Source organism: Netta rufina, assembly GCF_964035555.1.
Source record: "Netta rufina genome assembly, chromosome: 1".
Lineage (NCBI taxonomy): Eukaryota > Metazoa > Chordata > Aves > Anseriformes > Anatidae > Netta > Netta rufina.
Window position 1 is genome coordinate 42,959,470 of NC_140123.1, and position 24,002 is coordinate 42,983,471.

At 35.2% G+C, this 24,002-nt stretch overlaps 1 protein-coding gene across 1 annotated transcript in view; it reads left to right on the top strand.

Annotated features, from left to right (window-relative positions):
* PIBF1 (progesterone immunomodulatory binding factor 1) overlaps positions 1 to 16,570 on the top strand; it is a gene marked incomplete at its 3' end in the record, with an annotated part of 119,688 nt that extends 103,118 nt beyond the window's left edge. Inside the window, exons 17-18 of the mRNA XM_084306217.1 lie at positions 14,397 to 14,576; positions 16,514 to 16,570. Coding sequence (XP_084162343.1) covers positions 14,397 to 14,576; positions 16,514 to 16,570 — 237 coding nt within the window. The remainder of the gene's footprint in view (positions 1 to 14,396; positions 14,577 to 16,513) is intronic.
* Between the last annotated feature and the right edge of the window lie 7,432 nt (positions 16,571 to 24,002).

The following is a 24,002-nucleotide window of genomic DNA, read 5'->3' on the forward strand; positions in this document are numbered from 1 at the left end:
GGCTGATATGTCAATATCATTTACCTGGGGAAGAGAGGGAGTAGGCATTTTGTGTCCAGAACTGCAGAGCAGAGCATACCGAGCTTCTGTGCCATCCTTCGTCTGCATCCAAACCGCATCCTTTCCTGCATGTAACAGTAATCTATAACTTATAGGTGCTAAAGGGCATTTCTCTGTAGTGCTAAAGTTAAGTGGGATGAATCCACTAACTTTGTTCAGCTGAAGCTCTTGATCCATGATTCCCTTTTATCTGTTTTTCTTTTTCTTCAATTCCAACAGTCAGCCTTTGACTAAAAGAAATATTTACCATGAGCTCTGTGATCTTGGCTCTTCCAGTGCCTTTCATGGTTGATGCATTTGTTAGTATTTTGGAACATCAGAAGTGCAATTTTAGACTTTATCCATTGGCATATAACCCTCAGATAAAAACTTGGAAGGGCAGTCTGTCAGCGCTCAGATATTTGGCAAGAAGCTTTAGCAATCATTTTCTGAGGTTACATTTAAGAGGTTATAAATTCACTATGCTTTGATGTATGGCATTGTACTATTTCTTCAGATATTTAAGATGCAAGCTTATTGTAAAGCAATGCAAGACTGTGCAAACGTATAGAAATTAATTTCTAAAAACTTGAAAATGAACAAAGTGTTGTTTACCTTTTTAATGTGGGATTCATAATCTATTGTTTTTGAAAAAAAGAGCAACTGTTATGAATGTGTTTTTTTGAGGCATGAAAAGAAACAAAAGTGAGACAGTGACGTAAGAGACAGCAATAGAAAGCTTTTAAATAGGTATTCATCTGAGTGTGAAGAACAGTTTCAATTTGTATGAATATAGGGGAGATAAGTTACACTACTTTTTTAACTGCTAGAATTCACCTGTGTGCAATATACTCTGCCAGGAGTCATTTTTAATCTATAAAAGTATAACTAATAATTTGAATCCATTCTACTAAGAAATAAAAGGGTAAAATTTATAAAGTTAGCCATGCAAATGAAGCTTTTCTATAATATTCATTTATTTCTTTATGCCGACACGCTTAGTTTTCAGGACATGAATGTTATACACGGGTTGAAAAGATATGAAAACCTGCTGAGATTTTATCTCCTTTACACATCTGTGCACTTGTAGTACATTAGCAGCTGTGCATACAAGTGACAGAATGTAAACTTGCTGAACTAGTCACCTGCCTTATTGACACATTTATGTGTTACTGTGCCAAAGCTCTTTCAGTTAAGTTAGCAACCAGAAAACGGTTCTGGCTGTCTGCAACGGGACAAAGTAGAAAAAGTGTAGTAGTAGTTTAAATAAACCTATTTGATATCAACCAGTTAAATGCATACAAGCACATGGGGCTTGATTGCTGTTTGTTTACTTAAATCAATTTAGCTTATGTCAGTAAATTGTTGTGTCGCTCAAATTGAGGGCTAAATCTACCTAAATACATGTGCCTGAATTAGTATGAGTCATAGACCAGACCAAGTTAAAAGTTATTTAGGTTAGCTGTTGCAAGATCCCATATTTTTAAAAACTAAGTATAAAAAACTCCTATTTAGCTGATCTTTCTGAGAATAGTCTACTCAGGTTAATATTAAAACACTAATTGCCCAAGCAACTATTATGTTGAACTTGTATACTGATTGGCAGGTCAAAAGCTTTCCAAATCGGAAGTACAGCTCATCATTTATGAATAAACATAATGCTTTTCTCTACTTCCCTGAAACCTTTTCCAGGTTTTCACTGTTTCTAAACAGTATGTGGAAATACTGCTGTTTAGTAACTGAGTATTTCTCTGTCCTTCATCACAGTAACTGAAGACCTCACAAATACTACCCTTGCAATGTAAAGCAGAAAAGTGTTATTAACCTTGTTTTGCAGAAGCAGCAAATACAATGAAAGAAATAGTGGCTTGCCCACAACTCCACAGAGTTTGTGGTAAGGCTTAAGCCAAGAGTTCATGTGTGCTAATGCAGTGTCATAATCACAGACATTCTTCTTTCCTTATATTTTTCAGATGAAAGGCATGAAAAGAAAATCTCCTCGGTGTTTATTTTTCCTTACTAGATGTAAATTACCTCTTTTTTTTTTTTTGAAGTTATATTCTTATATGTGAATTCATTGTCATTTGGAAGTAATTTCACAAACTAATTATATTTTTACTTCGTATTTTTATGAGAATTTACATTGACATTAATTTTTTAATCCATGTCTCCTGAAAAGGCCACTTTCCAAAGTCCTGTGCGTTTTTTAAAAAACAAATTTAACAGTGTTTTATTATTTGAACTGTAATGTAGACTTATTAAGTTTTCCGAGTCAATATGGAACACTTCAGAACCTCAGTTCTTAGTTTGGGTCTTTGGTCTAGAAGTCACATCTGTACTATGAAAGGCCAGGGGCTTATCCCTCTTCCTAGACTTAAGTAGCACAGCCAAATCGGCTCCATACTGCTTGTGACTGTTGTCGTCTAGACCAGACTAGCTGTGTCCACAGCAGTCTTTTCTAGGCCCATGTGATGGTTATGTTACCCTAACAAAGATGTTCTTTCTCTTGGATTTTTTGTTTTAATTGAAATATTCAGAATAATGTAAAGTTTAAATATAGCTTGAAGGCACACAATATGTTTGAGGATGAAAAGCCTGCTGGGATAGTGTTGGGAGACTTCGCAGAACCAAAGACAACTCAGGTGCAATTTCACCTATCCTTCCTTTCGAGAGCAATGAACTGCTGAACAGGACTGAAATATTCCTAATCATACATAGGTGAGACCTAGATGAAAGCATCCAAAACAACCAGGGAGCAAGGTGATGTTTGTGCACTATGGCTTGATAGGGTTCAGTGCTCCAGCTCCGTGCTGTTCTGTTTTGCAGTCCTGATATATCCAGAGAGATTGGCTCATACTGTCCTTAGCCATTTTTACAGAATTCTGGTTGTCTTTATTTTCAGCTAGTTCTTAAAAATACAGCTTCTTTAAAAGGAAATTTCTACAATAGCTGGAAAAAAGAAAAAAAAAAAAAAAAAAAAAAAAAGAAGAAGAAGAAAATTCATTGCCAGCTAGAGCTCTTATGTGAATGAGATTAAAAGTGTAGCATGTTTTGTCCAAGCAACCAGGATCTGATGGGATGCAAGAAAGAGAGAAACATAAGGCAGCATTGCACAGATAATAGGTAAGAACAGAGGAAAAGGTAAAACAAATGAGAGTTAGATGAAGTAAAGAACAGAAAATAGATATTTTCTTATCCTCAAAGTGTTGAAAGCAATGTCGGATTTTTGCTTTTTTAATAGATGGTTGCCAAATGCATTTTCCAAAGTGTGTATAAGACTGGAGAGAGTCCATGTGATTGGGCAGGAGAAACAGCTACTAATTAGTCCTATTAGGATATGCATACCTTGTTAATGGCTCTATTAATGGCTCTAAAAGTGTTTTTTAAGAGAACTTCTATAAATAAGCAGGCTAAGGTTCCCAATGATTTATGTAAGTCTTGATGAATATTAGACTTTAAACATGGACTAAACGTGGATTATCACAAGCATTTGCAATTCTGTGACACTGTTCTGGAATTTTAATGTTTCTAGAGTCTGAGAATCCAGTAGCCTGTGTGCTAGCACCTACACATCTATCTTATCCCAGTATCCTGCACAAAACCCTATTACTTCTCAATAGTGTTATCCCATTATCTGGCCTGCAAAAGTGAAAGGAAGGATGGGTGCTTTTATTCTTTTCCTCTTCTGAGGAGAAGCAAAGTCTTGTGATGTGTCTGCGCTTTACCTTACTTTGATCAATTACTGTTATATTCTCACATTTATCTTTCTTACTTTCATATTCCCTTACAGTGAGGGGATGTCCCTCACTGCTAGATTTGCTACTCCCACCATTTCTTTCCATCTCCACAGTGACCTTGAGGATTCCAGATGAGTGTTCATCATTTAATTATTAGTCGTACTTTAAAGTACAGCTAGGTCTATCCTTAGCTGTAATTAAGTTATGATGAAGAAGATTGACTATAAGTAACTTAGGACAGAAGGCTAGTGTATGGGTTTTAGGAACCTGGAGAGTAGCAACAGCTGCCATCTGCAAAAACAGAGGTAGAGAGAAGTTCAGAGGCTCATAAAAGTCTTTGGAGTCACAAGGGGGAGGGCAGTACGTGTTTAATCAGGGATGGAAGCTTACTGGATGAAAGGGGAAAACTGCTTTGTTGGGGGAGAGGGGAAGGAAGGGGTATCTGCAGGGGTTGGAAAGATAGGATTGAAAAGAAGTGATTGGTAACAGGTGCCTTCAAACAGTCTCTAGTTCTGTTCCTTTACCCTCTTTTCTGTTTAAAAGATTGTACACGATAATGTCAAAATTATATGTGTTTCCAAAGTGAATGACTTCCTGCTCATCTATGTGCTGCAACTTGTTTTATATAAAAAAAAAATGCTGATGTACAATGCTTAGCTCTCTTTTTAAATGTTAAGCCACAAAGTAATTATCATTTTTCTTATGCTACGTTTATGTTCCAAGATTCTAGTTTCTATTAATGTTCTGCATGTTTTCTAAGTAGATTACAGGGACATTTCTGCATCACAAGTAAGCCCTGGAGCTATTCTCAGCTTAAAGCTTCGAGAAACAAAGTGACATTTACATTGCTAAATGAGTGTAGAGAAGTTTCTAGCTCATATTTTACAAGGAAAAATATGCTCTTAAGCAGTATTCCTCATTTTTGTTATCTGTTTTGTTGTTGTCAAGCTTTAATAAAGTTTGAATTCCAAACAGTGCTGAATTTAGGGAGAGGAAGGAATTATCATTTGGGTACATTCATTCTCTTCTTGAAGCTGTATTATTCAGAATGTCTTACTAACTTTTACAGATATCCTTCAAAGAATTATCTTTAAGTTTGCAGTGGTATACAGTAAACATCTGTGTATAAAATAGTGATTTCTAGTCAGAAATTCTTTTCTTTTTTTTTCTCAGAATCTGAGAAAACATGATAGTAACACAGGATTTATTAATGTCGATTAAGTAAATCCAATATAAATATGCTTTTACTCTCAATAATAGAAAGTTTCATAGGCAAAATGCAGTTCATGGATTCTGAGATGGAATTGGCATGTGCGTTTTAAATGATATATTTTTGACAGAGACAATATTACTTAGTGATAGACATTTAAACAAGAAACCACTGGCACTAGGGTTTTCTGAACATTTAACTAATATTTTGTTATATTCAGTTTTATAGCCTTGGCTATGAATATTTCAGCCACATTCTGCTGGTTACACAGCTGTGTAAAATTTTATTTTTGATCACTTTATGGTATCATTTGAATACTGCTAAATGGACATTGAATTTAAATACTTCACAAGAAATACCAAAGATGGGGAAAATCAAGCTATAGTAATATGTTACACTGTTGGGAAATCCAGGAAATGTTTCATGATAATATATGCTAATACGGCTGTTTTGACATACTAGCGTTTTTAGCATGTTTCATTTAAGAAGACCTTACTCTAGAAATGATAGTTTTTATTAAATTTGTATTTGACTAAATGTCACAATAACTCAGATTAAAAAAATACTTGGGAGTTTAGTCTTCGTTATTTAGTCTTCATTATAATTATAAATACATATATATTTTTATCTTTAATGCACAGTGAAAAAAATTCCAAAATTCAACATGCAAATTCTGAATTACGAGACAATGTATTTCCTGTTTTTCTTAAGAAATTGGAAAGATTTTAACTGTTAAGAAGAAATTGAAACATGCAGCTGAAATAGAAGTATCTGAAAGATGGAAGCTGTTTCCTGTAATGACTGTGCCATTTTATTGTTGCTACAGTTCTAATGTGTGTTCACCTTATAAAACTGGAAGTAGTTTGTAGATCCATTTAGTCACAGATCTATCTGTTCACTTTAAGATTTTATATGCACATGGATGTAGAGAACTCCCGAATTAAGTGTAGTGCAGAGAAGCTATCAACATCCTGCATATGGTCTGGCATCCTTCCATCACCCCGTTATCAGGTTCATTTGTTTGATCAGAACATTTCATACTGTCTTCCAGCTTCCAGCTTTACAATGTGTATCCATGTGCCTAACATGACCATATGTTCCAATCTCACACGAGAATTCTTGCTGACTTCTGATATTTCCAGTACAGCTGCAGCAGAGGATGCAGCTATGTCAAATACACTCCGCCTTACATGAGGGTTTAAACCATGATGTGTGGAGCTTTCTTAATTGCATAGATGGTTGCTAAAATCTTCTTGGAGATCCGGCATGCATGTGGGTTTTACTCCTGATGGGCACACAACCAGAACATTCCACTGTCGATGCTGAATTTGCACCATTCATGCCGCTGCATCCTACCCATCTGCAATCCTAAACAGTGGAATGAACTTACCATTTGCTTCATTTTACTCTCTGCTGCATCAAAATACATCTTCTGTAGTGTATTTCTCAACTTTCACACTTTTCATCATTAATAAGGTTAGCATTTTTAATTCTGTGCTAATGGAGTTGGTGACTTTTCCACTCTCTGCCAAAAAAGGAAGATAGCTCTTTCCAGGGTGAGGGCCCTTTTGTGGTGTTTCTCTAGCTGTTTGGCAAAAAAATAAAACCCATGAGGAACAGTTCTAAAGCAGTTCTTTATGGGAATTGTCAGTATTTCTATAGAGAAAACATTCTAGGTACTGCTTTTGCTTGAGTCTCATTCCTGGTCAATGACACATACATATCTCCTTTCTCTGAGTGCACTCCTGAGTTAGAGTAACATACTGAAACTTTGTCTTCACAGCACTTCACAGACTTTGCGCAAGTCACAGCATAGATTAAAAGGTGGAATCGGGTTGTATTTCAGTTCTGTGGTCTGTTCCTCAGAAATATGTCATTGACTTGATGGTCTATGCCAACAGCCTGTAATAGAAGACTGTTTGTTCACCTCCCTTTTAACTGGTGATCTCTGATGATACTAAAGAGTATTACCAGTGCAAAGATGATTTAAGATGTTCTTGTTAAGTCAAGTAAGAAGGCAGAAGAGATGGATCTTGCGCAATTTTAAAAACTTAGATATCTATGTCTGAAAGTCATCTAGGGATTTGTAGTCAGAAAGAAAAACAGGCACTATTAAGGTGTGATTCACTGTATCCTCATTTAAAATCAGCAAAATGAGTTGTTAATTATGAATCTTACCAACAGCTTTAGAGAGGAGTCAGACAAGTTGGTTTGCCTATGTTTAAATGTCATTTCTGAAGTTGTCTGAAGTTCAGTGTGAGGAAGTCCACCAAGTATTTGGTCACATGTTCCAAAGCCAAATTACAACCAGAGGTCTCAGAAAGATCCCTCTCCATCTTAATATCAGCTGGTAAACAATACAACTTTACTTTTAATACACTCTTAATTTCCACAGGAAATCACAGTAGGAATCTGAGAGGGATCCGAGTAAGAAAATTCAGAGTTCATGGGGGACAATATTCTTAGTGTTTCCTCTACCATCACCTTCTATGCCCATCAAGCTTGACCTTACTGAGCACTCTGAGACAGACAACTGTGAATCCAGTTCCTTCTGAGCCACCCTGCCCTACCCATTTCCAGATTTAGATCACTTTCACTTGAGAAGGAGTTACAGGAAGTATAAAACTGCTTTTTCTCTGAGGCCTCCCAAAAACATTTGGATACTGAACATGAGCTTTTAATTCTTGGAAGACTGAGAAATCAATTCAGAAATGAATTGATTTACAAAACACTACCAAATGGATATAGCATTGTTAAGTGTCATTTTTGGTTTCTTGAGTAAGTATTCTTTAACATACCCATAACCTCTTTTGCTGAATTCTGCCTTTTCCGGTGACTTGTTTGAGGACTACAATAGCTGCCTAAGCTGGAGAGTATGTGCATATGAGGAAAGATTTCATTGACCTAACACAAACATGTTTTTTATCCCAGTACAGCTGTCTTCCCTCACTTGCATGTTCTGTTATAGTTGTTGTTGTTGTTATTTTAAAGATTAAAGTATGGCCAGAGTAGTCACTAGACTGCAGCACAGTCAACTGTTCTTGGACCTAAAGACAATGCTGTAATCTCTCAAGTTTCTCCAGACTGGATACATATTTTTATTTTGCGTTATTATTTAGCCACATGGGGACCATATGGTAGTTAAAGCGAGGAATACAAGCTTTCCCAAGATGCTCCTGAACATACATGCTTTACTCTAACAATATGTAAGACTAACAGATCGAGGGGAGGGGGAGGTGACACATCTACAACCATTGTCTCAGTGCTTGACTCACAAATTCTGAGAGATTTTAAGTTTTGATTAGCATTTTTGAGAAATTAACCCCTCTGGTTTTATCCCTCTTTAAGCTGATTTTCCTTTTTTTGTCAGTGAAATTGGCTTTCTTGTTTAAGGTTCATAGTATTTAGTGCCTCTTCTGTGTTTCCATTCTTTTACTGGGAATTTATGCTGCTTTCTTCTCTGGGAACACTTGTCAGTCATCAAAATTCAGTGGTTCTGCCAGAATCTGACGCATTTTCTAGCACAGTAATTTCATGTTCAGCACCCACAATAGACATGTTCTGCTTCAAAATGGAGTTCTAATCCAAGGCAAAGTTTGTAGTCGTAAATTCTATTTGTAAAACTAAAAGTAGAATACTTTTTGTCATCATAAAGGTTCAGATAACTGTGCTGTTGTTAAGGGTCACTTTTGCTTTAGAAGATATTTACCTGAGTGCAGTAATTGTGGCTTTATTGTATGAGGAGGGAGGCAGATGGACCCACTGCCTGCTTCTGTGATGATTTTAATGCTATGAACAAACATTAAGTTTACTATCAGAATAAATCTGTCTTCAGTCCAGAAATACAGGTGTCTCTACCTACTGAGCATCTTTGACCTTTCAGTTTGGTCTATGTAAATTTTCTTTTCAAGATGATTGTATGGAGAGTATTTGAAGGTGCAAGGCATCCCTGCATAACATAAGAAATGATGTTTATGTAATTGATTCCTGTAAGTCAGCTGGATTTTCTTAACACGTTTCTTATTTTGCATCTGCTTCCAGAGCATGATATGTAATATATTTCATTTTATTTGCTTATATAAATTGATTTTACAAGTTTTATTTATTATAAGTATACACACATATAATGTTAAGGGCCTTTACAAGCTGTTGAGTGCACAGAGGGGGATTCTTTCTTGCTTTGATTATTGTTAGATGACAGAGTAAGAAGAAAAATCCTCAGGCTTCTTGATGATCCACTGAAAAAAATTAAATTACTGTTTTGGTAAATAGCCATTGAGCTTAATGTAGGCTCTTTTTTTTTTTTATATATATATATACTTTATCAGTTATTTACTTGATAAAACAGCATTCAGTTTTATGTCTCAGTCATATTCAACATCAGGCGATTCCTTTTGTTTTTATTATGATTACTTAAAATAAGATTGTTATATTTAATACTATACTTATTTTGAATTTCTTAGAACTCATTTGGGAAATGTAATTGGCTTTTCTGGTACAAGCATGTTTGAGCATGTATCAAGGACAACAAAAACACTGTTAACAGAGCTCTGTTTATAGAATCCATAACTCCAAATACATTTCTGCTTGATACTGCTGCCTTTTTAATTCTTGTGTTTGGTCATCCCTGTCTTCTAATATTTAGTTGAAAGAATCAAATTCTATCCTTCCTAATCCCAAACTGATCTTCCATCTCTGTTCATGTAATTTATATTTCAATTATCCTTATAAACAGGTAAAAACAGGTTTAAATAAAATATAACTTTTACTTGCTTTAAGATCAAACATCATCACAGGAATCTCAAATTCTACTGAAATACGAATATGCAGACAGCATCTAACTCTTTTGCCTTTTTTACTTTACCTTTTGAAAATAATTGGCGCTTTGGTTTGTTTCCTTTAACATGGTTTAAAAGCTTGCTGGTTTTGATACTGTATAAAGTTTTTACAGACTGTTAAGAGAATTTCATCACAACAGCACTGATAGCATTCAGCCTAATAAACTGACAAGGTAGAATTAGGAAAAAATCCCAAAACAGAAAACATTTTAATCAAAGAGCAACATGGAGAATATTTGTGCCTATCCTTTGTCTACACATAAATATGTCATTTATCAATTAAACAAAGAAACAAACACTGGCATACAAAATGCCTTTTGCTAGTTTTAATTAAGGATGTTGGAAATCACAGCACAAAAATAAATAAATAAATAAATGGAAATGGACAAGTCTGTTCTTCTGATAGTATTCACAATGCAGTATATGTTACCTTTCCTCAGCTCCCACTTTGTCACTCCCATTGTTCTCAGTCTGTTCATTCTAATCACTTATTTTGAATTCCAGCTACTAATTATATATGCAAAGGTCTCCGTGATTCTTTTATAGTTTAAGTAAGCTTCATTAAATGTGGGTAATTAAGTGGAATGTGGGATGTTAGATTGTTCTAGTATGAACCTGTGTGTGTTTAGGAAAGCTTACATGATCAATGGTGTGAGTGCCTGTTCTAAAAATGCAGTTCCTTTCAACACAGGAATTCAATACTTCAAATATGTGTGCGAGGTGAATTAAAGTTGCACATTGGCTACTCAGGATGAAGGATGTTTTAGGTGAAGCAGAAGGATGAGAAAAGTAAATGATGAGGAGAGTGAGGTGAGAAATGGATTCAGTTTATGACACCTAACTTTACTTATCTAAATGGAAGTGAGCATTCGTCCCTTTGTTTTACAGCAGCTTAGTCACTAGCAACCTAGTCAATATATTAGTGTTACTACAACACAATTCAGCTGACATGCCAATAGGTGTCCACTTAGGTGTAATGGAAAATTAAATTCCTACCTCGTGTGTAGATACTTAAGTTTAGACATGTAAATGAAGGTGTTAAAAGCTTGAGCTAAAATTCCATGTGTCACACAGGTCATTACTTTGTTGTTTGTTTGTTTTTTGTATTTGTGCTGGTAGCCAGAGCAGGTTAGCATCCTTAAGGAAAAATTTGTCAGGTTTCTGTGGACAGGCTTTCAAAATATTTAATGATAGAATATGTCACTGATACTTGTGTGCGACAGTCACTGTCTATAAGCAGTGCTTTTGTCCCAGTTGCATACTTGAATTTTTCCCTTGCTTCATCTGAACCCACCTTTTCAAGCTAACTGCATTGTTTTCCATTATCTGTACTGCCACATTCCCACAGAATATTCCTTAGGTGGGGACTGGGTGCTGGTGTTCCCAAAGTTAGGGGCAAGTGAGACCAAGGCTGTACTGCCAGCACAGCGAGGAGCTGGGTGAATCCACACACAGGTGTCAGGACACATAGTCCTCCCAAGAATTGCTGTCTGGCTCTCCAAAGCAAAAGTCCTCAGACTTGGAAGCCTCAATACTGTGACACTCCATGGCTTAGATACCATGGCTTTCCTAATCCAGGAGCCAGCACAACAAGGGCTAAATAAATGGAGCAACTTTTTACTGGGGCAGATAATGCTAGGACAAGGGGAAATGGTTTTAAACTAAAAGAGAAGAAAGTCAGATTAGATGTTAGGAAGAAATTCTTTGCTGAGAATGTGAGTTGCCTTTGGTGAGGCACTGGCACAGGCTGCCCAGAGAAGCTGTGGATGCCCCATCCCTGGAAGTGTTCAAGGCCAGGTTGGGTGAGGCCCTGGGCAACCTGATCTGGTGGGTGGTGTCCCTGCCCATGGCAGGGGGTTGGAACTAGATGGTCTTTAAATTTCCTTCGAACCCAAGCTGTTCTATGATTCTGTGACCGCCACAGAGGACTTGGGACATACAGAGCCTTAGCAACGCTGTTTTTTCAGCACACTGAGGAACCAAAGTGAATAATGTAAGTGAACAATTTGCACGGGACTGCATTGACATAGAACTGTGGACTTGACATGGTAAAATTGTCCAAAAATTTCAACCATCCATTTCTCTTCACATCTTCCCTTACTTAGCTTATCCTGAAATGAATACATCCTACACAAAAGATTATTCTTGTCCATTTTGAACCCTATACCTACTTTCCCCCTTTTTATTTCTGTACAAAATGGAACAAATCCACATATTTCTCCTATGCACAATCTTCAAACCTTTTGCACTGCTAATTTTCCAGACCGAATTGTCAGCTTTTAGGATTATAAAATAGTATTGAATCATGGTAATGTGCTAACAGTGCCAGGTATTGCTACCGAATCTTTGTTTAGTATTTAAAAGTGAAGCTAAGAAATAAGATTGTGTTAAGGAGCATAGAAATCTTTAGAGATATGAGTAAAACTACTGCAGTTCGGGACAGAACTTTTTTGTCAATGTTACATGAGTAGAAAACTACAAATCTCTTGCAAGTGCTGTTCCAAATCTCTTTTCATGTGTAGCAGTATACATAGTAGTGATTCTATTGGATTCAGTGTTTCCTGTGGTATTTTGCCAATTTTGTTAAGGTTTTTCTTAGTGAATGTGATTGTAGAACAAATATGAAGGCAGCTTGAACTAAATTCTCATAATAAATTTGGCTGTGATGCCAAATGAATTTATTCATTGTGGGCTAATTTGTCATCCCCACTCCCTGTCATTCCCTCCCATAGTTTCTTATTTGGGAATTCCACTGTTAGAGTGGAAGTTCATACTAGAGCTGACTCTCCAGAGCCTGTTCCAAGTCTGAAAAAAGGCAGGGCTGTCAAGTACAAGACAGACACTGGGAGGAGAGAAGACCTTAGAGTGCTGAGAGGATTTTGATATGAGAGAATTTGACCCTATGCATACAGGTTTCAACTCTGTTTCTGAAATAAATCTGCATGACAGTTTTGAGGTTTTGCCTTGTTCAAACGTGCAGCTATTTGGTTTACAGAATAACCAAGTTTAACTATAGGAACAGCACTTGTTAATGTCAAAACATTGTTTATGTACAATTTAATCTCCTCTGATAGCGTACTTATTTGCTATATACTTGCTTGAGTTATTTTCATCAAGAAATTCTGTCTATGTGTCGCTTTGGCAACATCTTTGCAGAGTTTACAACTTTGAAAAACATGTTGGCATCAGCTATGCAGTCCTTTCAAACAGCTGCTCTGTAGTCATGCTGTTTTAACATGCCACCACACATGGCTGAATTATGCAAATAGTTAATATTAAATGACTGAGATACAAGAACAATTTGTACACTCGATAAAGCTCATCCGTGGAGTTTAACATCCATTCATAGAACTGAATTAGTGTGGGGCATTTTAAAGAGAACAACGTGGTTCTTTTGACTTTAGGTAAAATATTTGTATCTTGTATTAAAGGCAATAATGGACAGAGAGAAGCTATATGTCAAGAATGTTTTAAAAGGCTTTTCTTTTAAGTGTTTATTAATAATGCAATTAAAAAAGGATGTGCATCAATATAACTGGCAAGTGCTAAGAAATAAGTAAAAGCAAACGTTTGCCATTCAGCTATAAAATTGTAAAACTCCTTTGTTTTAAATGAGTTACCCTGTTCTAGTTTAGAGATAAGATAGAATGTTAATTATTGTGATGCTAATCTTTTAGTTTTCCTACTGACTTTGCTGTTCTGGTTCTGCAATAATGAATTGTGAATTACAATCTGGAGGTAAAACAACAGATAAAACACTCTAAAGTCTGTAACTTATAGTAATTATACCCATTACATGCTGGGGGAGAGAACATTAGGCACTAGAAGATGCAAGACAACAAAAGAAGACAGCCAATTAAAGTCCCAAAGTATTATGAGTTTTCCTTTCTCCCTTTACGATACCTTTTGAATAATGGATACTTTCAGCTAAGTAGTATGAAAAGGCTGCTTTTTAAGTTAATTCAAATTGTTTATAAAGCAAATTATTAGAACATCCAAAAAAAAAACCTAAACATTTTCTTGTACTTTTGTTTTTCTCCTCCTATGTTGGAACTTTTTATGTTTCATGAAATTTCTTTTCCACCTGATCCCATTTTTGCTGTAGGTCCTCTTAAGGTTTTTCTCTGACTTTTCTGATCCAGATATAAAGACATATATATTTCTCGTAATGTATTTATAAGGCTTCTGTGCAAGACCTAATGCTTGAAAGCACAATTTGTCACAGTCTTTCACATCAGATTTGTAAACTCTCTCTGCCTGACAAAACAAACTCAAAATAATTATTTTAAATTAAATGAAAGCTTAAGTTAAAAGAGATGCTGGGAGCACAATTAATGATCTCCTTTACAGCATGTAAGCAATACAAAATTGGAGTTGTATAAATCCTATGTGACTTTTTCACTTTCTTACTTTTACTAGTATCCAATTAGTAATCATGTTAATGATGGTCATGCTTGTTGTATTTACTGATCCACTTATATTTAGTTTGGTGAATATACATACATTATTAACAAAATAGGTTCAAATATAATTTTACGGAATAACTTAGTTTTGTCCTTTTGTGGTTTATAGGAACTAGCCGTAATGAAACAGATTCTAATTAATCTGCATGGTAAACACAAGGAACAAAATTTGCCTCAGTCTAATATTGATGTAAAAAGTACGACGGCAAAAAACATACTAAACCCGTTAGTAAAACTGCCACCAGAACATGAAGAAGAAAATATATTTACACCTAAGCCAACGTTATTTGTAAGTACTATACTAACAGTAAGTGCCATAAGCTTTTTTGATAATTTTTCTCACATTTTAGAATGAAAAAAAAAAATAGGTTCATACTTCAAGGAGATATATAAATAATTCAGCTTAATATTTGCAGCTCTTTATGGTAATGTTTAATTTTGAAGAGATAAATTGCAGTTTATGATGTTATTTAGCTGTTTGGTAGTTTCTGCATCTTAAGTTCAAAGTAAACAAGATAAAAAAAAGTGATTGTAATGTTAGAATTATTTAGCAAAATTTTAATAGCTACAGAATAAGAATATAATTTTAAATCTACACTGAGCATGGGTTGAATGTGTACATATATCACAAAGATCATCGGTAAGAAAATAAATGTATTTATGTATATTCCTGCATGTATTATATTCATGTATATGTATAAATTTATGGCCAGAGATTTTATCAGTTCTTTTACTAAAGAACTTTAATAAGTTCTTTACTAAGGTATTACAAAACCCTGTTTTATTCCTTTAGAAACTAAATGCTTGAATTTAAATACTTCAAGTTGCCTGCTTAAGATTTAGTGCTTCTAGTATTTGAAAGCTTCTGAAAAATAATTTAGAAGTTTCTTACTATGAGTATGTCTCAACTGATAAATTTAATAAAGTTACAATGTTGAGTCACAACACAAATCATGACTCAGATTTACACTGCTTGAGGCTACCTCTAGGGTAGACTGGTTGAATCCACACGAAGTAGAATTCTACACCCTATTTTTTTTTTTTTTACTTTTTTTTTTTTTACTTTTTTTTTTTTCCTATTTTTGTCCAAATATGTATCTTTTGTGATCCAGGATCTGAGTGGTTAATCTGTCCTGTCTTAGGGGTATAAAAATAATGTGGAAATCTTAAAAAAAAAAAAAAAAAAAAAAAAAAAAAAAAAAAAAGTGCTTTGGCATGTTTTAATTGTTTCTCTTTGAAAAACTCTATCCTTTTCAGACTTTGGAGTAGGGAACTGAAAATGGGCCAATGGCAGAATTTCTTACTAGATGGGGAAAGAATTTAGTAGTCCTGTGAAGAACCTGCCAATTTCATCCAATTTCTATAATTTTAAAAGTTTGTACAAATAAGCAGATTTATTTTTATAACTGAGAACTTAAAAAAGAGAGAAAGATGGATATTTAAATGTGTTGAGGATCCAAAGCCAGCTGAAATTGAAGATTGACTAGCTATTAAATCTTGGAAGAAAAGAAATAGCAGACAGAAAACTGAACTAGAACAAACTTAGAGGCAACACATGGAAGAGACAGTACTCAGTAAAGCGCGAGTTTGTAGTGACCTCTGAATACAGAATAGTCCCTACCTTGTTGCACCTCCAATTTTTATTTTTTTTTTCTCTCTATAACAACCATTGAATTTGTCACAAGAACGTTATGCTATCCTGACTGTGTAGCAGTAGCCCATAGGATTATGAAGGCAAGGAGATGTTGATCACAGATGATTCTCTACAATTAAAATACTTTCCACATCATCAGAAAACTGCTGAGTTCTTTTATTTCGGATTATAATTTTTTAAGAACTATATTTGTGCATGAAGTGTTGGTTAGTTATGGTACACGTAAGATGTCTTTTCTGAGTTCCATCCATTCTCAGATACAAAAGTATGATGATGGTATTTAGAATGAAATCTATTTATGGTACACTCAGCTCATGTTTTCATTGTGATCTCTATTTTAAAACAAATCCTTTATCTTATCCACTTGCTGTTACCTAGAAATAGAGAGGTTTTAATAAACACATATAGTAATAACAACCTAGAGTACATAGTCTTATTTTTAATTTATTTGAATTTGAGCAAAAAGTTAAATTAATGCTGCAGAGGAAGGAAAGAGACTTTAGTGTGGATTGCATGTTTTTGTCTAGACTTTCGCTTTGTCTCACAATTAAGACATCTTTTATTTTTTACAGACAAATACAGAGGCACCTGTATGGTACAAGAAACTGCAGAAGAAAACATCACCGTAACATTTTTCCAAAAATATTCAAAAAAATCCTTTGGGGAGCTTTTCTTTGAAGAAAGATCTTTTCACCATAATTATGCCCTTTTTACCATAAAGGCAAACAGCTGTTTTGTTTTCAACTGTTATTTAATACCTGTAAAATGGTCTTATGCTTCATAAAATAATTTTTAGATCTGTCACATGAACAAAATGTGTGGAAATAATGCATGCAGTGATTTTACTAATATATATTTGAATTTTAAAAGATAAATAAACACTAGCATATTGTACACACAATCTGGGCTATTAAATGGTGTCTTATTCAGAATGTTCAAATTAATGCATGCTTCAGGTTTTTTATATTGTTTTTCTTGGACCCTGTGTTTCATGCCACATTCCTTGCAACTATTCTGGCACACAGAAATAAAAAAAATATATATACAAATTAGCATCCTACTTTCTTTGAAGGAAATACATCATGTCAAGTGAAAAAAAAAAATATCAGCCTTGATTGGTTTAGTTTGTCAATTAATGTCATTTGTTTTACCAAACAATCATTAAAAATCTTCAGATGAAGGAATAAAATACATCTTAGTTATCAGCTCAGATACTCACTGGGCTAGATACGCTAGCTCTAGTGTAATTGTGTCACTATAAAAATAAAAATGGAACCATGATATGTGAGTGCTGTAGCATGTAACGATGAAATGGACAACTTCACATTTTTAATTGTATCAAAATAAACCCCATCTTCCAAGAATACTGTCTGCTCACCTCTTCCACTGCACTGTCCATTTAGACTGCAGAGAACGTCTCCAATACTTGAAAGCACTTCTGACTGCATATGGTACATTTATATATATATATATGTATATATATCACATAAATATTGATGGCATTGTTTAAGTGACTGCATACTGAAAATATTCGGTACACATCAAATTTCATTTAAGAGGAATATTCCTTTTCTTACCTCCTGTTTCCTTGACAGTATGTCTTCAACTGATTCATTGTTCCTAGCTGGGCATGAACAATATATATACACTACGTTATATACTATATTATACTACAATCTATATGTATTAATATATATAAATATTGAGGTTATGATTGCTACCTATACTTTTATTCTTCATTTTCCAAACATCAGTCTGAAGCAAAGTAATACTTCATCTACTGCAGGTAAGCGTCAATTCCTCTATTTTTATAATAATAATAATAATTATAATTATTATTATTATTATTATTATTATATGCTAATTTTGAGAGAGTAAGATAAAAACACTAGCAATTGCACATCACAGGATTAAAATTTTGTTTCTGTGATTTTAAAATTTTGATTCTTTTGATTCAGGAGGCAAAGTGTGTAGACAGAGGTAATATCTTACAATAATAACTTGTTCACTGAAAAAAAACAACACTATAGCAATGTTTGGGCTCACATACATATCTGTACAGACATTATTGGATAAACTTTGATTTCCTGAAGTGTAGAGCTTTCTCTAACATTTTTTTTTGTGAACAGAATCATTAACATTTTTGCCTTTCATGTGAAACCACTCCCATATGCAGATATTAATTTTGTAACTGATATTTCATATGATTCACACACAGCCCATAGTTTAACTTCCCAGACTATTCTGCTTGTCTGTTATCACCCAATAATCAATAAATCTAGAACGACTGTGAACTACTCTGAGAAAGATACTAGTAGGAATCCTAAGTATTCACAATTTGTTCTTCTATAGTATCCTTATAGACAAATTGGTGAGATGTGGTCTGTAAAGTGGATGGAAATTTGGCTGACACACCAAGCTCACGGAAATGTGATCAGTAATGCAAAGTCCAGCTGGCAAATACTGGCATCCCTCAGCAAGGTCACAGACAATGCCAAATTTGGGGGAGTAGTATATATAGGGCAGGGTCTTGGAGGGGCATCAGCAGGCTGGAAAGATGGGTCAACAAGAACCTTATGAAGTTCAACAAAGGTAAATACAGAGCCCCACCTCTGGGATGGAATAACCCCATATGCCTGATTAACTGGAAGGCATCTTGGCAGAAACAAACCTCAACATCCTAGTGGACAACAAACTGAACATGAGTCAGTAGCATGCCCTAGCTGCAAAGGGGGCCAGCCGGATCCTGGTCTATATATAACAAGTATATAAAGTATACCCAACAGATCAAGGGAAGTGGTTTTTCCCTTCTGTTTGGCATATGGGAGACCACATCTGGAGTATTAGGTCCAGTCTTGGGCTTGTTCATGACATTGACAGATGGAAACATATGGACATATGGAAGACATCGATGGTGATTCAGCAAGATGATTTGGAGTACATTGATAGAGAAGGGGAGGGTGAAAGAATTAGATCTGCTGAGCCTTAAAGGGCTTGAAGGGTTTGTGGGGGTCTCCAACTTGTTGTGGTCTCCAGCTACCTAATGGCATGGTACAGAGACAACAGAGCCAGACATCTCTCATAGGTGCAAAATGATGGACTAAGAGGCAATTGACACAAGATGTAATGGTAGAAATTTCAACTGGCTATCATGAAGAATGTTTTTACCATGAGGGTGGTCAAACACTGAAAGAGAGGTGGTAGAATATACCTTGGAAATACTCAGAACACAACTGGACAAAGCACCGAGCAACCTGATATAATGAACCTGCCTTTGGGTTGGACCAGATGACTAGTTTTCAGAATTACTTTCCAACTTAAATTACTCAGTGGTAACGTTTCTAAATATACTAATACAAGACAGGGACATTACTTCTTACCACATGTTTAATCTTTCTGTGGAAATAAAATATGCAAAAACGTTGTGGTACTTCCAAAATGAAATGTGCTTTGTAAATTTCTGCATTCTGCAGCTGCCTGATTTCTAGGAAGGCTGACAAAATATTGTACTGATTTATGGTGAAATTATGTTGACATTTAAACAGTTCTTCAGATGACAGTGAAATATTTTTTTTTAAGTAATAACAAACTCCTTGAAATTTGCAAAAATAAAAGTAATCTGTTAGCATATATTGATAATTCGTAATGCTCTTGGTAGTTTCTTGTAATCCCCAATCAACATTTACATTTTTTTTCCTATTGAAGACTCTGTATTTTTCCTGTGTCTCAACATTAGATTCTAAGACTATAGTTAATTATCTAAGAGGAGACCTTCTGAGCTTTGCTTGTGAAAGCTAGAATGTCACTTAAATATGACTATTCAAACATGAAATGCCCTGCAGCAAAAAATTAATAAATTTTTTTACTCTTTAAATAATGAAAATGTTCAGTTGCATTACCTGTACAGCATTTTTACTGATGTTATTTCCCACAAGCATATTTGCAAAATGAATTACTCCAAAATTATTCTTCATGAAATGGTCTTTTCAGATTCCCATTGTAGTAGGTCTTGTGTCAATGAAGTATGAGTCAAAGTAGTGAAGTAAAGATAAATGTTTAAGGGTAGTCATGCATATAAGCAACTTGTGACTGAAGTGCCCAACCCACATAATCACCCTCAGTTCCTCTTTTTCAAACCAAAGAGAGAAAAGAAAGAAAAATCTCTATCCGCTATGACATTTTTTAGTACAATATGTTGCTGTTACTTAAGTGTGAAGTTTCGTAAGTATATGGTTTGAACAGGAAAGAAGGAAGGACAGTTGGTTTGGAGCAGGTTAGGATTTTTTTTTTTTTTTTAACAGTATAACTGCTTTCTCACATTTTTCTCACTTTGTTGGAATCAAAGACACTTCTAAAGAATCGTGGAAATCTCTTGTTCAGAGAAAATAAGTTGAAAATATAAAATTGAAAATAAATAGAAAATAAAATTATAATATATATATATATTTTTTATTTTTTTTTAATAAGGACCTAAACATTTAAAGTGTGCTGCTGAATCCAGTGGTCATACCTCGCTGGCATTGTAGTTTCTAAATACTTTCTCTGCAAAGAAATTATATGTCATTGGGATTTGCAGTCTTGCTCCCCTCTGAGGCTTTCTGTGCAAAACAGTGATGTAACCTTGGAAAAGAGGAACAACTGCAAATTTAATATTTGTCGGTATCTCTGGGATAAGATTTGCTACCCCTTAGACTTTAACTTATTTTCGAATTCAGGTATCATTTTATGTGATATCTAGTTCCAGCAGAAAGGAACACTAACTCTGCTAAACCTCTGACATTTCCAGATGACCAGGTAGACTTTTTTTTGCTCCTGGTATGTGTTCATCAACTTCCATGCCTTTGGAAGGCACAAGGCAGAGAGCTGGCTTGTGCCTTCCTAGAAATAGCGTAGTACTTTTAGGAGAAGTATTTATGATGTTGCGTAAATACCTCAATTGTCATTCTGCTTGAAAACGGATTTATATACAACAGCTTGAGCCTGCAACATCCTGTCATCTTCCAGGCCACTCTCATTAGGGAGGTCTACTGAGGAAAGGATTTATCTCCATGTTAACATTGCATTTAATAGAACACATGCCAGACTTTGCTGAGTCAAAGAAGTATATCCCTGGAATTTTTGTGTACCAAAGCATATAGATGATCAGTATTCATTCTTGACCTCTGAAAATGAAATGAGTATCTCTAGAAGATTAAATTTTGCTTAGTGTCTTTGGGCAATATTATCCCCATCTTAAATTCCCAGGGTTAGCTGGGAACTCTTGACCTTTAAAATGCAAGCTTCCATAGCTTAATAAGGCAGTTACACTCGGGGTATTTCACACTTAAGCCTGACAGCAATCAGCAACAATGCAAGATGCTAACTCTTAGGAGACGGCATTGCTAGTGCAGTGGTTGAAAATTACAGAGGAGTGACAGTGTTGCAGAAGGTGACAGCGATGAGGAGAAGCAGGTATGGGTGGCTCTCTGCAGATGTTAGACCCTCGGCAGCTCTTTAAGCCCTCTGCTGACAGGACTAGAAGCACCAACTCTGTTCCACAGTTAATTTTGCAGAGTTCCCTGGTTTTCCTCCCTCACTAAGAAGTTTTGCATAATACTAGATGCCTCTCAATTAACTGTAAATAACCCCCCCCCCCTTTTTTTTTCCTTTTTCTATTTTGAGAGTCTCCTTTTTCTCAGGACATTGGAACTGGGTTCAAATAAAGGGTGAATTTTAGTCAGCTTATCCTTTAAAGAATGAAGAGGACAAAAAATTCATCCCCATGAAAGCAAGAAACTGCAGAAGTATTAAATGCAAAAAGTTAGGATTGATCATGGAAATAGCTTTTACTCAGAAACTTACATGTTTTCATAGACTGTGCCCTTTTTGAAGATACTACAGAAATAACCACTGTAGAAGAGAATGCTGCTTTGATTGAAGCAATAGAATCAACTTTGTTTGACCATGAATAATTGAAGTCTTTGTGTTAATGCTTCTTTTAAGGAGTAGTGGATCAGTAAATGTAACTTAATTGCAGGAAAAGTCTTATGGATGGAATTTATGACTGCATTTCAATGAAAGTCTTTTCATTTTTCCTTCTTGGTTAAATAGAAGAAGGATTACTTAGATTATTCAGTCTTGCAGCTGAAATGGTTAGCAATTCCCAATGCTCCTTTTTATCGTGATTTTAGAGATACATATTGTGGCATGCAAGACTTTCTCTTTTGCTTTCTTACTCAGTTCTTTAGAAGAACATGTTTCTTTGTGTATTATTATTAGGTAAAGCCTGGCAATGTAGTGCTTGACTTTTATAAGGAAGTTGTCAACTAGAATTTATATGTGGTTTTCAAACAGGATTGTTACCTAAGTGCAGTGGCCCTTTGTAAATGAAAGAGCTGGAAATAATCCCAATGAGTTCTCTGAGACCTTGAGAGAGGGTCTTTTCTGTGCCCAAATTTCATATGCTCCCCACCACTGGTACAGAGCCACACGTACAGGAGACTTGTCACTCTGCGCTTCTCAGGCCTATGATTTCCAAGCCCAGACAGCTCCCAGTGCCAGTGAGTGGAGCCACGTAAGCAGAGATTCACAAGTTGTCACCCAGAGCTGTGTGTAAGATGTTCACACAAACACTAATAGCACTCATCTCTTCCGTGATGCTGTGAGAACTGTAAGCAAGCAAAAAATACAGCATTTTGGTGCAGTGTATTCATTGGCCACCTTTTCCTTCTTGGGAGTTAAATTATTTTAGTGTATAAATAAAATCTGAGACAGTCTTCATTCTTGGTCATTCAAAAGGAACCATGCAGCAAGTCCTGTGCGGATGGCTAAGTCCTTTCTTTCAGATACTTCATCAGAGATCTCTGTGTTCAGATCTCAGGTACTGATCAGACAACTCTTAAGAGACCATCAGGCACCACCGCTTACACATTAATCTTTATTTTATTAACTTATTACTTAAACACTAAGTCAAAAAAAATCCACTTAGTATTTATGAGTAAAGGGGTACGTGCCTGAAAGTAACAAAGAGCAGTAAAGGGAATAATATGTCAATGACTCGATTCTTACTGAATTAGCACATTCCCTGTCATTTTGTGTAATTTCTTTCATTATTGCAGTAATTAACTTTGCAGAATTGCATTTGTTCCATTCAGGAGGGAACGGAGAACAATAACAGTGTTTATCAGCAGCAGGAGGGAGCTTACCTTTCTTTCTCAACTTCTCAAAATCTCTGCAGGCTAATCTTAAGGCACAGCTAGGGTGCCCTCCTACACAATGGAGCCTGTCTGAAACCTCCCTTAGGGAAACCGAAGTGAGCTGATTAGATCTGTTGTCAATGAAAACAGAATATCCAATCCTATGAAATATAGCGGTTTTGCATTCTGACGTGCCATTTCAAATCTGCCCAAGCTGAAACTTTTGTCATAGTTTTACACTGTGATAACAGTTCTGAGGTCACTGAATGACTTGAAAACAAGGAAAGAGCATTTTCAGTCTATTAAACTCTGTGAAAGTACAGAGAAAGAAACGATGTAAAATTCTTGTGTTCCTAACTGTAGTAACATCAAGAATCTTTGATAATTCTCTATTATTTTGGAAAGTGAAATATAGGTATACAAATCAGATTATTGCTTCTAATCACATTTATTTTTAATGCAAAGCAAAAAAAAAAAATCCTGTGAACAGACATGTTTAAGTCGGTTATGAACGAAATGCAAATAAAGCGTCTTGAAATTAATTTCATTTAAAAATGTAAAGGCTGCTGTACTGCATCATCTTTGTGGGTTTGTCTGATCTACTGTCCTGTCTCCAAGAGCTGTCAGTTTCATGATGGAAAGGTGCAAAGTCGCCATGGGCAAAGAGTAGATTGTAGCATATTTACTGATTTGAATGATAGTCCTAGTATTCATAAAAATGTGTAGTTTCTTTAATTTGCAAGCTTTCAGATTTGTTGGATGTCACTGGAGACAGGAATACCTGATCCACTTTCTCACATATTTTTATTATTGTGTTTTCAGTTATTCTTTCATTGAAGAGATTTTCTGTGTTCTTTACTCTCATAGCTCCTATTTAATTTATGAA